General features: G+C 39.6%; 1 protein-coding gene across 3 annotated transcripts in view; it reads left to right on the top strand.

Moving 5' to 3' along the window:
• THEGL (theg spermatid protein like) overlaps nt 1-13,048 on the top strand; it is a 33,195-nt gene extending 20,147 nt beyond the window's left edge. For 2 of the 3 annotated variants that reach the window (XM_015813841.2, XM_015813840.1), the window contains 3 exons: nt 9,330-9,461; nt 11,273-11,448; nt 12,878-13,048. In XM_015813841.2, the coding sequence (XP_015669327.1) occupies nt 9,330-9,461; nt 11,273-11,448; nt 12,878-12,992 (423 nt within the window). In that variant the 3' untranslated portion in view covers nt 12,993-13,048. The remainder of the gene's footprint in view (nt 1-9,329; nt 9,462-11,272; nt 11,449-12,877) is intronic. The other variant, XM_015813842.1, reaches the window with a different exon arrangement.
• The last annotated feature ends 481 nt before the right edge of the window (nt 13,049-13,529 follow it).

The following is a 13,529-nucleotide window of genomic DNA, read 5'->3' as shown; positions in this document are numbered from 1 at the left end:
TTAAGAAAATAGTTTGATCCAACATACAGTTTAGCCAAAATTGTTTGTTCTTGTCTTCTTTTCTGAAGATATTGAAGGTTCCCCCCCCAAATCTCTGCCATCCCTTTGCACAGAAACTATGAGGTAATCTCCCCCCCCCCAAGATGAGCAGATGCTGGGTTCAATGCCAGTTATGCTTCCATAATACAATGGATGGTTTATTTGTTTTTTCCCCTTTTGGGGAGGGTTGGTAGATAACTTGATTGTCATATTCCTATGGCAAATTTGCATGATCGTACAAAAATAATCTTGAAGCAAGTTAAAGTTTTCAAAAATGGTTACCATGTCTTTTGGTCATTTAATTGTAGCTGAAGATCTAAACCTTGTTATATATTTTCAATGTATTTATAATCAAATTTGATGCAAGCTTACATGCAAGAATTTAAATTAAAGGATACTTGATAGCTCTATCATCCTATAAAAAGAAAGTATCCTTTTTCCCCCCTCTTCTCACAGGACCTATTTTAGACTGGATTATGTTTTTATTTCTTCTTCTTTACTTGACAAAGTTTCCAATTCAAAAATTTACTTTAGATATTTTTGATATAATAATCCAAGATTGATTGTGCTAAACTAGCATCTTTGGATGTTTGAAACACTTTTGTTATAGTTCAAATTATTTGTTTAAAGTGAGTTATGTCTAGATACGGTCTCTTAAATAAAATAGATTGTGTGACTTGCAACCAATAGCAAGAATAATAAATCATTTAATTTCTGAACCAAATGAGTTACAGAGTGGCACCTTTCAGGGTTATCCACTTGCTTGCTTTGATTCAATTGCTGAATCATTAGCAATTATTGTTAATCAGTCTTGCAATATCTTTAGAATTACAATGGTGGACTCAGTATAATCTTTTTTTCTTTGCTAATGATATTCTGGCAATACTGGATAATTTTTTACATCATTGCCTAATTTGAAATGAGTAGTTTCAACAGTTTCAAAAATATTCAGATTATAAGTTTAACTGGAAAATATTCAAATTATTTCCTTTAGGATCTGAGGTATCAATAGATCCTTAAGACGTTGTGATTTGTCATACGGACAGAATATATTAAATATTCTAAAGACTCCCTTTCTCAAGAGGCCATCCTTGGACCTCACCATATTGGACAACTTCTATCCAACTTCCAATCTTGCCTTTTTGGGGTAGATCGTTGAGAGGGTGGGAATTGTTCAGCTTCAAAAAGCTGGAAGCTGGAAGAAGCTTACCCAGTCCCTGGAGACTGTGAAAATCTGGGTGGGGAGGAAGCAACTATGACTCAGGATGGAGTGATTCTGGGGTTTTCGGTTTTCTGAATCAAGAAAATTATCATCTTCAATTCTTGATAGGGTAACATTCCAAGATTGCCAGAAGACAAAGGTTTTAAAATATTGTTTGATTTTTGAAATTGAAATTAATCCATCAAATGTCTATAGAACTCCTCAAAAATGTGCCACAAATGATGAATTGTAGATTTTCTCTGATGATGATGCAAACAATCTGAGGATAAGCTGTATTAACTCATATGATTTGGTCATGTCCAGTTTTGGTTTCCTTTTGGGAAACTATTATCACATGTATAAGCAGATGTATGAAAAACATTTCCAAATGATTGATGTCAATATTATATTAAAATATATTCCAAAATGGCAGAATCTGGCTATTTTAGAGGAGTGTTGGTCGTAATGCCTGTGGAGACTACCCAAGGGAATATAAACAGATTGAAAAAGTAATATTATTCCAGATATCAAAGACTGGGTTCAATAATTATTTTATTTGTATTATGAACTTACTTTATATTTTTCTACTACAGGTAATAAAAATACAAAATACATTTTCTTTGGTATATATCTTATAATATTTTACAAAAAAGGCAATTGTTATGCATTTAATTTAATATTAAAGCTTATAAAGGTTGTGATATTTAGGGGATTTATATTCATTCATTTTTTTAATTGCTCATCTCCCTATTACGTTTGCAGGATTTTTTTCTATTTATGTATTTATTGTTTTCTATTTTGTTTGGGCATTACAAATCTATTGCAATTCTTGGTAACTAATTTCATTATTCTTTTCTTTTAATTTGTTTTTGTATGCTTTATTTCAAATTGTACTTGAAAGAGATCCATTGGAGAGAGGCAGGCAGTTTGTGCACAGTTGTTAGAGAAGATGTTATTGGAGATTGTTTCCCAGGATTTTTGCTGTCCATCCAGAGGTCAAGGTTATCTTTCATCGATGGAATGACAGTGCCATTGAGATCTGGCCATTTCTTTAATTGAGTCATTTAGGTATACTGAATGACTAAATTTAATTTAGACTTTATTAAAAGATACCCATGCAGCAAGGGTCTGCTTTCTCTTGGATCAACTTCACTACTTTTCCAAGACCTTCAATTTTGGATCAGGTCTCTGACTTTCAGCTTTAGCTGATCTGCTGTAAGAGTTAGTTCACTTTCAAAAGAACTAAATGGTGATCTTATTCTGGAGGACTGCTTAATGCAGTGATGGCGAACCTTTTAGAGACCGAGTGCCCAAACTGCAACCCAAAACCCACTTATTTATCGCCGGGTGCCAGGTGGGCGTGGCCCACTGGATGGGCATGACTTTAGTGATCATGGCAGATTGGGTGGGTGTGGCCAAGGTGGGCGTGATCACCTCAATGTTGCTTGTGGGGAGGGATGCCTGTGGGAGCCAGGCATGGTTGGGGGAGATCCAGAGGGTCTCTGGCAGATGGGGCGGTTGGCAGGAGGCTCGTCCTGCGGGGTGAGGCAAGGCAAGGTGAGGCAGGGCGGGGGTGCCATTGTCACAGGGCAAGGTGAGGCAGGGGCCGGGGCGGCTGCTGCCTGACACCATCGGCCCCTGCACACAGAGGCCAGCGAGCACATGGGTGCTGGGATGCATCCAGCCACGTGGGACCTTGGCGAATTAGTGGGTGGCTGGTTGAAGAGGGACGGTTGCCGTCTCCGGGGCATGGCGCGCATGCCCACAGAGAGGGCTCTGAGTGCCACCTCTGGCACGTGTGCCATAGGTTCGCCACCACTGACTTAGTGAATCTTCCTCTAGTTAAAGACAGAGATGATAAGAGAAACTTGACAGTTGTCTGAATTAAGCATACCATTTTGTAGTGTATGAGTTTGTGTAATATTTTTAGGAGAAATCTCATGTTTTGATCAATAACTATCTGAATGCAGAAAATTCCAAAGCATTTAGGAAGATCTTCATTTAATAGGAATATGGATGGTATTATTGAATTGCTGAAGAACCACCAAATCCTTTTTCCGCCATTCTGTTGCGAAGCCAGACAGTAAGAACAAAGTCAGCAGCAAGTGGCTATTAGTGAAGTAGTAGATGGCTTAGAGAAAAACAAACAGAGGCTGTAGAACCCCATCTTCCTGCATTGATGCTGTTATTAAGAACAGAGAGAACTAGTTATTCATGTTAATATGTGAAAGCAGAGGGTTTTTGTTCTTTGGAATGAAGGAGCACAATAATTACTGTTTTCAATCTGCTTATAAATTAGTAAAGTATCTTTCTGAGAATCAAAAAGGTGATGTGCTTTCTGTTTCTGTCAGAAGGATCCATTATGGGTATTAAATCATAGAACCATAAAATCATAGAGACCTTGGAGTTCTTCCAGTTCAACCCCTGCCCAGGTCAGGAATCAATATTTTCTTCTGAACATCAATGTTTACTGAAGTAATTATTAATTGATTAGAAAGGTTATTACAGTCCAGGCAGTTATAAGGGAATGTTAAGTTCTAAAGAATATTTTGTAGTTAAAATGTTATTGAACTTTTTAGTGGGAGCATTATTGGAGGCAGAGGTACAAATGCAATCTTCAAAGTGAACCATGCATAATAAGCTTTTTTTTTAAAAAAAAAAAAAAGCCATCACTCTATAGAAATCGATCATTTTTACTTGAGAGTGTAGAGTTTGGTGTAACATCTCATTGCCGAGATAACACTTCAAATCTGTTCACAGAATTCAGAGATCCAGAAATTAGATCCTCAATAGAAGCCTTTGAGGTGAGGAGATTATTTTCAATTGTTTTGCTGCCATTGTTGGTTTCAAGAGTCTAGGGCAGATTCTGTCTCTTCTTTTCCTGACCACAGCAACAGGAATATTATGTTGCAGGTCAGAAAATTAAATTCATAAAAGTAACTGAAATTTTAAAAAATGCTAAAATGAGCGGTCAGAAAGAGGAAAATGTAAGAAAAACCAGGTTAAAAAAAAATTATATAGTAGTTCTTCATTTACAATCATTCGTTTAATGACTGCTCGAAATGCCAACAGCACTGAAAAAAGTGAGTTATGACTGTTTTAACAGCGTGCCCAGGGTCATATTTGCAAACTTTTGATGCTTAGCAGCTGGCATGTATTTATGATGATTGCATTGTCCTAGGACAGGGGTAGGCAACCTTGGCTCTTTTATGACTCGTGGACTTCAACTCCCAGAATTCCTGAGCCAGCATGTCCTAGGATCATGTGATTTTCTGATAAGCAAAGCCAATGGGGAAGCTAGATTCATTTAACAACAGTGTTACTAACTTAACAACTATAGTGATTTACTTAATAACTCTGGCGTGAAAGGTCATAAAATGGGGCAAAATTCACTTAACAACTGTCTTGCTTAGCAATGGAAATTTTGGGCTTAATTGTGGTTGTAACTCAAAGACTACCTGTATAGAGTTTACTAAAGGAATTGCTATTGCAACACTGTGTTGTTGTCGTTGTTGTTTTTTTAAAAAACTATGGCCTATTCATATAACTTTTATAGAGATCTTGGGAGGAAGAACAGAGGAAGCATACTTGGAAGTTATGTTGCTAGGATTTGTCGGCATATACAGCAGGCTACTCAAAATGCAGTAGATGTATGAATATATCCAATATTCTGTTGTGGATTGTCCTGTATAATTTTTTCTTCTTTGGATTATAATGTGATTATGAATCACATTATATTTTACCAGTATGAGCAGAAAAACTAGTTCATATCTGGTTTAAAATATTAATGCTTCTACTCCTTTTAAGTGTCTAAGGGCAACTTATTCTTTTAGCACTTAGACATCTGAAAAATGGTTCCAAGAAAATAGAAAAAGAGCATTCTTAACCATTGTATCCTCTATTGTGTAGATGATTCAAAAGTAAGAATCATCACCAAATCCATCTCTAATATAGAAATGCAGAGGAAGGGAAGAAAGGAAGGAAGGGAAAAAAATAGGAAACAGTGAGATGATCGCATCTGCCACTGTTTTTTGTTTCCTGATTTCCATTCACAAAAGATTTAATCTGTTGGCCTGCTGTATCTTCTTTCCTCCCTAGTGAATTTATTGTGCCCTTGCGCACTAACAATTTTTACCCCCACCCACACATATACAAAATAGTCATAAAAACAAGAAAAATCCATTGTCGGAATATTTATTAAGCCAACTGAAGCTTTATAGAACATTGGTTTCAATTGGTCATTAAGTACAAAGAAGATTAGAAGCTATGCTGACAATTTCTGTGTCCAGCCTCAGATCATTTTCTTGCTGCGAATGTTTCTGTTTCCAAATCTGAGTTGGTGTATGAAAACAGAATTGCATTCTTGAAACTTTGACCTTCCCATCTACCTCACCGCCATTATGTTTCAAAAGGGTGTGTTCCTTCCCCTTTACAGCACTAACACTCATAAGGACATATTGTTGTGTTGAATGTTGCATGGAACTTCCTTTTTAAGTCTGTTTTCAGCTGATTCCTTACCAGTAGTGCTTCGTTATCAGACCAGATTATATGACCTGTCTTGCACAGAGTCTTCATAAAAACTCTCACTTTTGTTCACTGACTCATAATCATTTCCCGTTCTGTAATAATGACTAGCATCCTGTCAGTTAGACCATTAGGTAATGTTTATTTTATTTGCTTGATGTTGCTTTAGCTAGAGATGGATTTTTATTTATAAACACTCATGTTAAAAAAAATCAGTGGATTACCAAACTTCCATCCTTTCTATTGCAAGCATACCAAGATCGCACCCATCTTCCCTCCCTTTTTGCCCCAGTGTGAGGTAGCCATTTGTTGCGACTGTCCTCTCAACCAAGTTTCCATTTCAGTGCCAGGATCAAAGCTAGATCAAAGTGATCTAGCAGGCGGTTTCTTTTAACCTGATGGAAAATTCAATAACATTTCCTATGCAGTTATTCTGGTTTGCAAGGAGGAAGAAGGTTCTTCAGAGACATCAGCAAAATGAAACCCCAATTTGCCAGCTACAAGACCATCCCTGTCCATGGCAATTTCTGCTTAGGCTACCAGAGAGACCAGAATCTCTCGGACAACCAATATCTTTTTTTTCTTGTTAGACTCTAGTAGGAAGAGTGATCTCATAGAAGGAATGAGGAGGGAGTTCCCCAGAATTATGGTCTGCTTTTTTGTCATCTCCATCAAACTTCCATACTTGCTGGAGAGGAGAAAAATCTAGGGAATCCTTTGTGTTCTCTACTGCCTTTCCTTGTGCTTCTCCCAAAGGAGCCTCTGACAACTTCAGTTCCCCCACCCCACTACACACACACACACACACACACACACACAGGACATAATGAGAAAAAGGGAGCTGAGAAGAACCATTTTCTGTTTTGTTGAGAGTTGGCAATGCCTGAAGCACCAAGGGTGTGAAAGCCACACAACATGGACTTTCTAGTACCAATGATGTGGACTTTGTAGTATAAAAATATGCAGGCCGAGGCATGAGCGAACCAGATTTGGCAAAGGCAGCTCTTTTTAACCCCATCCATGGCATTGAAGAAATAAGCTATTGGTCATAGACCTACAAACTTTGATCTATTGCTAAGACTGGGGGAAAATTACTTTTTTAAATGGCTTCTTCTGCCTCTTCTGCTTCTCCCTTCTTCTTGAGAATAGTTTCTACACTACAGAAGCAATAATAATTTTCCTAATAGCAATAAATGGTTTTCCTAGACTACAAGTTCTTCAATGTAGCTTTTACTATGTCCAGGAGGTATTGGGCAAGGAGCACCAATTTCCACCAGTGGAAATGGAGCTCTTCCATTGGCTGCAGAGCTTCTTGATGATAAGAGCTATGCTAATGAATAAACGTTAAAGGTGGGGTTGGTTTTCCTTCTGTATGAAGGCAAAGAAAGGGAGAGTCATATAAATCCTATATTACAGAGAGAAGAAGTACAACATCCTGAAAACCCAACATCAGATGGAGCATTTTGCTAAGAAATTAAGAAACCTGAGGATGAAGAAGAAGAACAGACTGAAGGGAAAATAAACATTTCAGGAGAGAGACAATTTGTTAGCTCTTCCAAAAAAATGGCGATGGGATGGCCTCTTTTATCTCAAACAACATATATAACAACAGAGGGATAACTATTTAACCATTCAATAATTTCAAACTTATCCAAATTTAGGTTTTATAGTAATTTCATTTCATTTCAATATGTTTTGGTCCTCCATAAAAGGTTTAATTCACCACTTCCATTAGTAAAAGGGTGGGGCAAAAATCCCCCTCCACTTTCGGAGGTTTTTTTGCTTCTTGGGATTTTTTTTTCTTCAGGAGTTGATAAGTAGGATAGAGAAAATCGATGTTCTTACCCAGATTCAAACGCACTGTTTACAATCAGCTTAAAATAGTGCTTTTGACTTCGGTTGCTTGCAGCTTGGCTAGACACTGAAGTTAGGCTAGCCTTTCTCCTGTTGGTTTCTGGAAGGCTTCTCCTGGACTGATAGGTTGACTGCCGTGTCTCCGAGGTCCCGGGATTTCCTTCCTTCTTTGCTGCCTCTTCGGGGCAGCTTCTGGCCCATTTAGGGTCCCCTAATAGGAAGAAACTCAGCCGAAGAGCATGGAGTCCTGAACCCCTCGACTGCTGCATTGCTGCGCAGGACCAGAAGTCTCTTCTTGATTTTTAATATGCTGCAAAGCAAATCTCTAACCAAATATACCACTTGAAACCAGAACTGCTCAATAGTGGGATTATAAGATGAATTTGGAAAGAGCAGGTTTAATTCTGAAGCTCTGAGATGAAATGATTGTGAATAAGAGATGAAGAGGTTAGAAAGATTTTGGCCTAAATAGCTTCTGCTATTATGATGAATCTACTCTTGTCCTGTATTTACCCATCAACCTTGATTCTTTAATTTTTCCTTGGAAAGGATTGTAATTTTTTTTTCTGCTGAAAAGAGACTTAAATTAGAAAAATGATAGAGGGAAAGACCAAGTGGTGGGATTCAGCCAGTTTGTACCACTTCGGCAGAACCGGTAGCTAATTTTTTGTTGCCCAGGCCCAGAATGGACTTCCGGAAGCGGCATCCACACAGAGAACTGGTGGTTCACATATTTGAATCCCACCACTGGAAAGACCTGATGAAAGGCAGAAGAAGGTTGAAGAAAAAATTGAAGGACTAAGAATCTGCACTAGGATGCTGGAACTAGAGAGGAGAATATTGGGGGAAAACCATGAGATTATTGGGGCATTTCACAACTTTCTAGGGGAATCACTAAGAAAGTTTGGAGCAGTAGGGCCAGTTACAATTGTAATTTGCTTTTCTGCCCAAGTCACATTACTGTGAATTGCAAAACTGAGCATACAGTAAGGATGGGAGAGAGGAGGGAAAGAAAGCTGAATAATCTTTGGCTCAGAACTCTGACAGAATTATCCCTCTGGGAAACACATTTATATCGAATATGTGAATACGTTTGCCTTTGATCTTCTGATTTTGGGCTGTACGTTAGCATTATGTGTTTTCCAGATGGCCCATGTCTCAGATGACCAGCCCTTGAGGTAAAATAGAAATTTGCTGGTCTGAAAATTTACATTTTCAGAGCTGGGGTAATGAAGCAGAACTGTGCAGTTTTGACAGCTGGGTTTCAGAGTCTAGGTTCCTGAGGATGGACTTACCTGCACTCTCATATGAGAGTTTTCCCCCTCATGAGGAAATACTATCCCCCCACTCAAGAGGAAATACTATCTCTGATAAGAAGCCATTGCCATATGCCCCTCCCAAAATTAGAATGAGCAAATAAGCAGATTTTCTTCTGTATCATAACTATTGGCGTGAACTTTGTCTGTACAGATCCTTTCTGCTCTACTGTATATAGATTAAAGATGCATCAGCTTGACTTGAGACTAAATAAGAAGTATATATCCAGCCTGCTCTTTCTTATTCCACAGGATCCTTTGGAAATATTATCGGGGGAGAAAGATATGTGGTTTTTTTTTGGCATCTGACCATATTTCTTTTTGCTTGTTGGCTGGTCAGTTGGATGGTTTTGTAATCAAATTTGCTTTATTGTTGGTTTATTTTTCCTATCTAGCCTGAAAGAGAGATTTCAAAGGCTGCAAGAAGAGCTGAGGCTAGCCCAAGATTACAGCAACTTGCCCAGCCAGTAGTTAGGAAAAAAATGCAGTTATATGAAAAGACATGCATGGAGGTCCCAATCCGCCAAGTAATTTTCTTTTTACTTTGATACTTCTATGTTGATATAAGGGATAAGATTGCAAGGTAGGATCAAGCAGTTATCCGGCTGGAAAGAACCTTTATGTAAATAGATCTCAACAATTGCCCAAGCCATCAAGAGACTGACTAGTATCTGTTGAATGGAAGTACTGTTTAAAGATCAGAGCATAGATCTGATCTGATCATATATATCATATATAAAGGCCCCGATTTCTGTTTCTTGGTCTTATTCTTGTTCACAATAAAAGTTAGCTAGGAAGGAATGTTTATCATTGTATGCATAGGATAAATTTGTTAAAAACCTCAATATAATACACCTCAGTATAATGCCCCAAATTTCCAGCCATCCTATGCCTCACCACACCTCTGCCCTTTCCCACTTCTCACTGGCTGCTGCCACTATAGAAGGTAAGAAATAGCTACACAATCACTTCCTCCTCCCACTGCACCCTGTTCAGTGTCATTGTCAATGCCTTCCTATTCAGACCATCTCTGAGTAGTGTTTCTCATGCCACTGGTACCCGCCCCGATTACTGCTGCTCCTGTAAATGCCCAATAAGTAGCATCCAAGTGAGCATCTTTTATAAGTGAGATCCTATTTCATTTGTCTGAAATGATATTGTAGGACAGACATGTCAAACACAAGGCCCAGGGGCCGGATGCGGCCCGCGAAGTGGTTTCATGTGGCCCATGAAGCCATCTTGGAAACAGTGAGGGAATGGCCCCCTCTGCCTTGGTCCTGGCCCAGGCCAGCCGGGAGCCAATGTACAATTTTGTAGTGACCATTTATGCTGAAACACATTCAGTCTTAGCTCCATAAGCCCCCCCCCCCCCACATGGCCTGAGAGGAACAGTGAGGCTCCTCCAGTGGACCATGCCTTGGCACTTGCCCTGGTCCCATCCTCTTCTGCCAGAGACCCTCAGATCTGTCCCACTCCCAGGCCCCCATAGGCACCCTTGACGTGAACGATTTAGAGCTGGCCACACCCACCCAGTAGGCCACACCCACTCCATCCATGTCCACCCAGTAGGCTGTACCCACCCTGGCCACACCCACCCGGCCCCCTGAGGACAACCGCAGCACTGATGCGGCCCTCAATGAAATTGAGTTTGACACCCCTGTTGTAGGAGATGATCAGGCTGAGTCCAAGGGAAGGGTCAAACATGTCATAAGTCATGAGTCCTTGCATGGCTGCAAGAGATCTAAGTCCAGCATACCTTGAATTCCTTTCTATCCTTAACTCCCGCAAATTTCCCTTGACCGTTAGTAGTTCAGATTGTTGTAGAGAGCTTAATCTTGTAATAAATCTTTATACTCATCTGAGTTGCCCGAATCTCCTGATTTCCCTAGTGCTTGACAGGTATAGGGTCTCCTGCTTGAGGGGGTTGGAATAGAAGACCTCCAAGACCTCTGTTATTCTCCTACCATGTCCATAAGATGGATCACCATCAAGGACTTCCGCCCTGTTACCTACGCAATCTTGACTTAACTCCTTCCTCTGAGGAATATGACTTAAGTAGATAATCCAGCAGATCTTTCTGAATTGATCTTATTCATCTCAGGGTTTGACAGAATCCTATATTCAGCTATTCTTGGGACCTGTCACACTCATTCTACTACCTTTAGAATCCTGCCAGAAAGCTTGTCTATAGCTTTGCCTCTACTTTGTTTTCAGAGATTATTGAGAGAAGGGGAGAGTAGGTCCTAATCCTTTGGGGATGGATTTATCTTGTAGGTTATCTTTTTCAGAAATATTCTGGAATTAATCCCAGGTTCAAATATCAGCATTTTTTCTGCAGATACCCCTGACTGCTCTACAAGCTGTCCCAAGTCCAAGGCTACTTGAACTAGCAAGACCAAAAACAATCCCTTCTGACAGTGCCATGGACCGTTCCCCTGAGTGGCCCGTGTCAGTGGCAGCCATGCAGGCAGTGGCCTCTCCTCGACTCACGGAACTCGCTCATCCTCCCAACAGGTGGGGTCTCCCAGATGATCTGATGGCCGTGTTGATGGTCTCACCAACTGTCCAGTTGAGGGAAAGGATCTTGGCCTTTAGATAACTTTTAAAGGCTCTGAGACAGGGGTCTCCAACCGTGACAACTTTAAGCCAGCACAGCTGGCTGGGGAATTCTGGGAGTTGAAGTCCACAAGTCTTAAAGTTGCCAAGGTTGGAGACTCCGCTATGAGAGACCTAAGGGCAGAAGGATCCTCCATGCATGCAGAGATCCTAGCTTTCATTGCCCCTCATGCCAGTGTCTTATTCTTTCCGTTGTTTTTGTCCACTGAAGTTATGACCTGGTAAAGAAGAACGTGTCAGGAAAGTTGTGAAAATATATTTATTAATTTCCTTCATTTGAAGATCTTAGCAATCCTTTTAAATGGCGCTCCCTCTGTATCTGGAGCCCATGGCAATTGGTGCTATTGCTCGCCTTTCATAAATGCCCTAAGTCCCCTTTTTTCCCCTATAGATGATCCATAGCTGCCAGTGCTAGATGAATCTTTCTGCAAACTGTATTCTCTCCAGTTATTTGCTTGACAGGTGACTAAATAACATTCATCCCAATGACTTCATTGGGAACCATTGAGTTTTCTGAGAACAAAGAACCCTCCTGAATTGGATTATTGATGGAATGACTATCATTTGACTAGTAGATATTCCTTCACTGCATATAGGGATGGAGAGACAGACTATTTTTTCATTGTTTTACCTCATAATATTGGGGTTTTTTTCTATTGTTTTTTCTTCTGGTGAAGCCAATGGGATTTTTAAAAGAAGCAGAAAACATAGGTGTTATCACAGTGGTATCATAATAATAGGGACAAGAAGCTAGTAACAAAACATATGTTATGACTTATGACAGCGCAAACCTCATGACTTACATGTAACATCAGGACACAAGTGCAAAAAGATTTGTGTTGTGAAAGCATGGCATATGTTTTGTCGACCGGTTAGCAGAAATTTAGAACTGATCCACGAAGGTTTATTATCCTACTGACAGAGCAATTCTCTGCCAAGAAAACAGCACAGACCTTAGCAATGTTATATATATATTTTCTCGTCCAGCATATGAAACTCTGGGGTTGGATTTCTTTGTGAATCTTGCAGGCAGTTTTATAAAAAGGAGCAGCATTGAGCTGTGGTGGCACCATGGTTAGAATGCAGTACTGCAGGCTGCTTCTGCTGACTCCCGGTTGCCAGCAGTTCAGCAGTTCGATTCTCACCAGTTCAAAGTTGACTCAGTCTTCCATCCTTCCGAGGTCGGTAAAATGAGGACCCAGATGATTGGGAGCAATATGCTGACTCTGTAAATCTCTTAGAGAGGGCTGTAAAGCACTGTGAAGTGGTATATAAGTCTAAGTGGTATTGCTATTGCTAACTAATCTTTTCACATTTCTTTTGTCAGGGCCCCAACCAATCTCGTGCAGTTTAATCCAGATGCCTTTATTGTAAAGGAGTCTGCTAAGAAAGCATTTTGTACAGAAAGAGTCAAGCATTTAGCGCAACCAATTACTCGTTGATCACACGGATCACCCACATCTAAATCTCTGTGGCATTTTCAATAAATTAAAGGAACTATAGCTGCATGCTTTTGTCTACTTCTTCTACTGTCATGTGTTGGCTTCCACAAGTTCTTAATAACGTCTGAAAAGTAACATCAGCTGAACGAACAACACAGTTATTCACGTTTAAGCAGGAGCCTGACTTTTAAATATTAATGTTTGATTTGTATTTTCTCCTGATCCAATGTCATCACCTACCTTTCATAACAAATAATAATAGAATTTAAATCTAGATAAAAATCAATAGACAGCAAAAAGCAAAGCAACAATAAAAGAAAAACAATTGAAAATAATGCCATAAAACAATACATAAATAAAATGGTAATATTCATACAGCAGAAATAATGAAACGGTATAATAAAAAGTTAAACCCAGATATCTAGAGCCCATGCCAGAAACTCCGAAAAGCTTGGCCTTGCTTTAAGGCTTGTATGGAACTAACATTTTCTGCTCCTCAAGAAATAAAGGCGGTACCTATTCTGGAGACATCTAGAG

This window comes from Protobothrops mucrosquamatus, unplaced genomic scaffold (genome assembly GCF_001527695.2).
Source record: "Protobothrops mucrosquamatus isolate PMUCROS unplaced genomic scaffold, P.Mucros_1.0 scaffold199, whole genome shotgun sequence".
NCBI classification, from domain to species: domain Eukaryota; kingdom Metazoa; phylum Chordata; class Lepidosauria; order Squamata; family Viperidae; genus Protobothrops; species Protobothrops mucrosquamatus.
The sequence above is the reverse complement of the archived record's forward strand: the minus strand, read 5'-3'. Positions and strand labels throughout refer to the sequence as shown.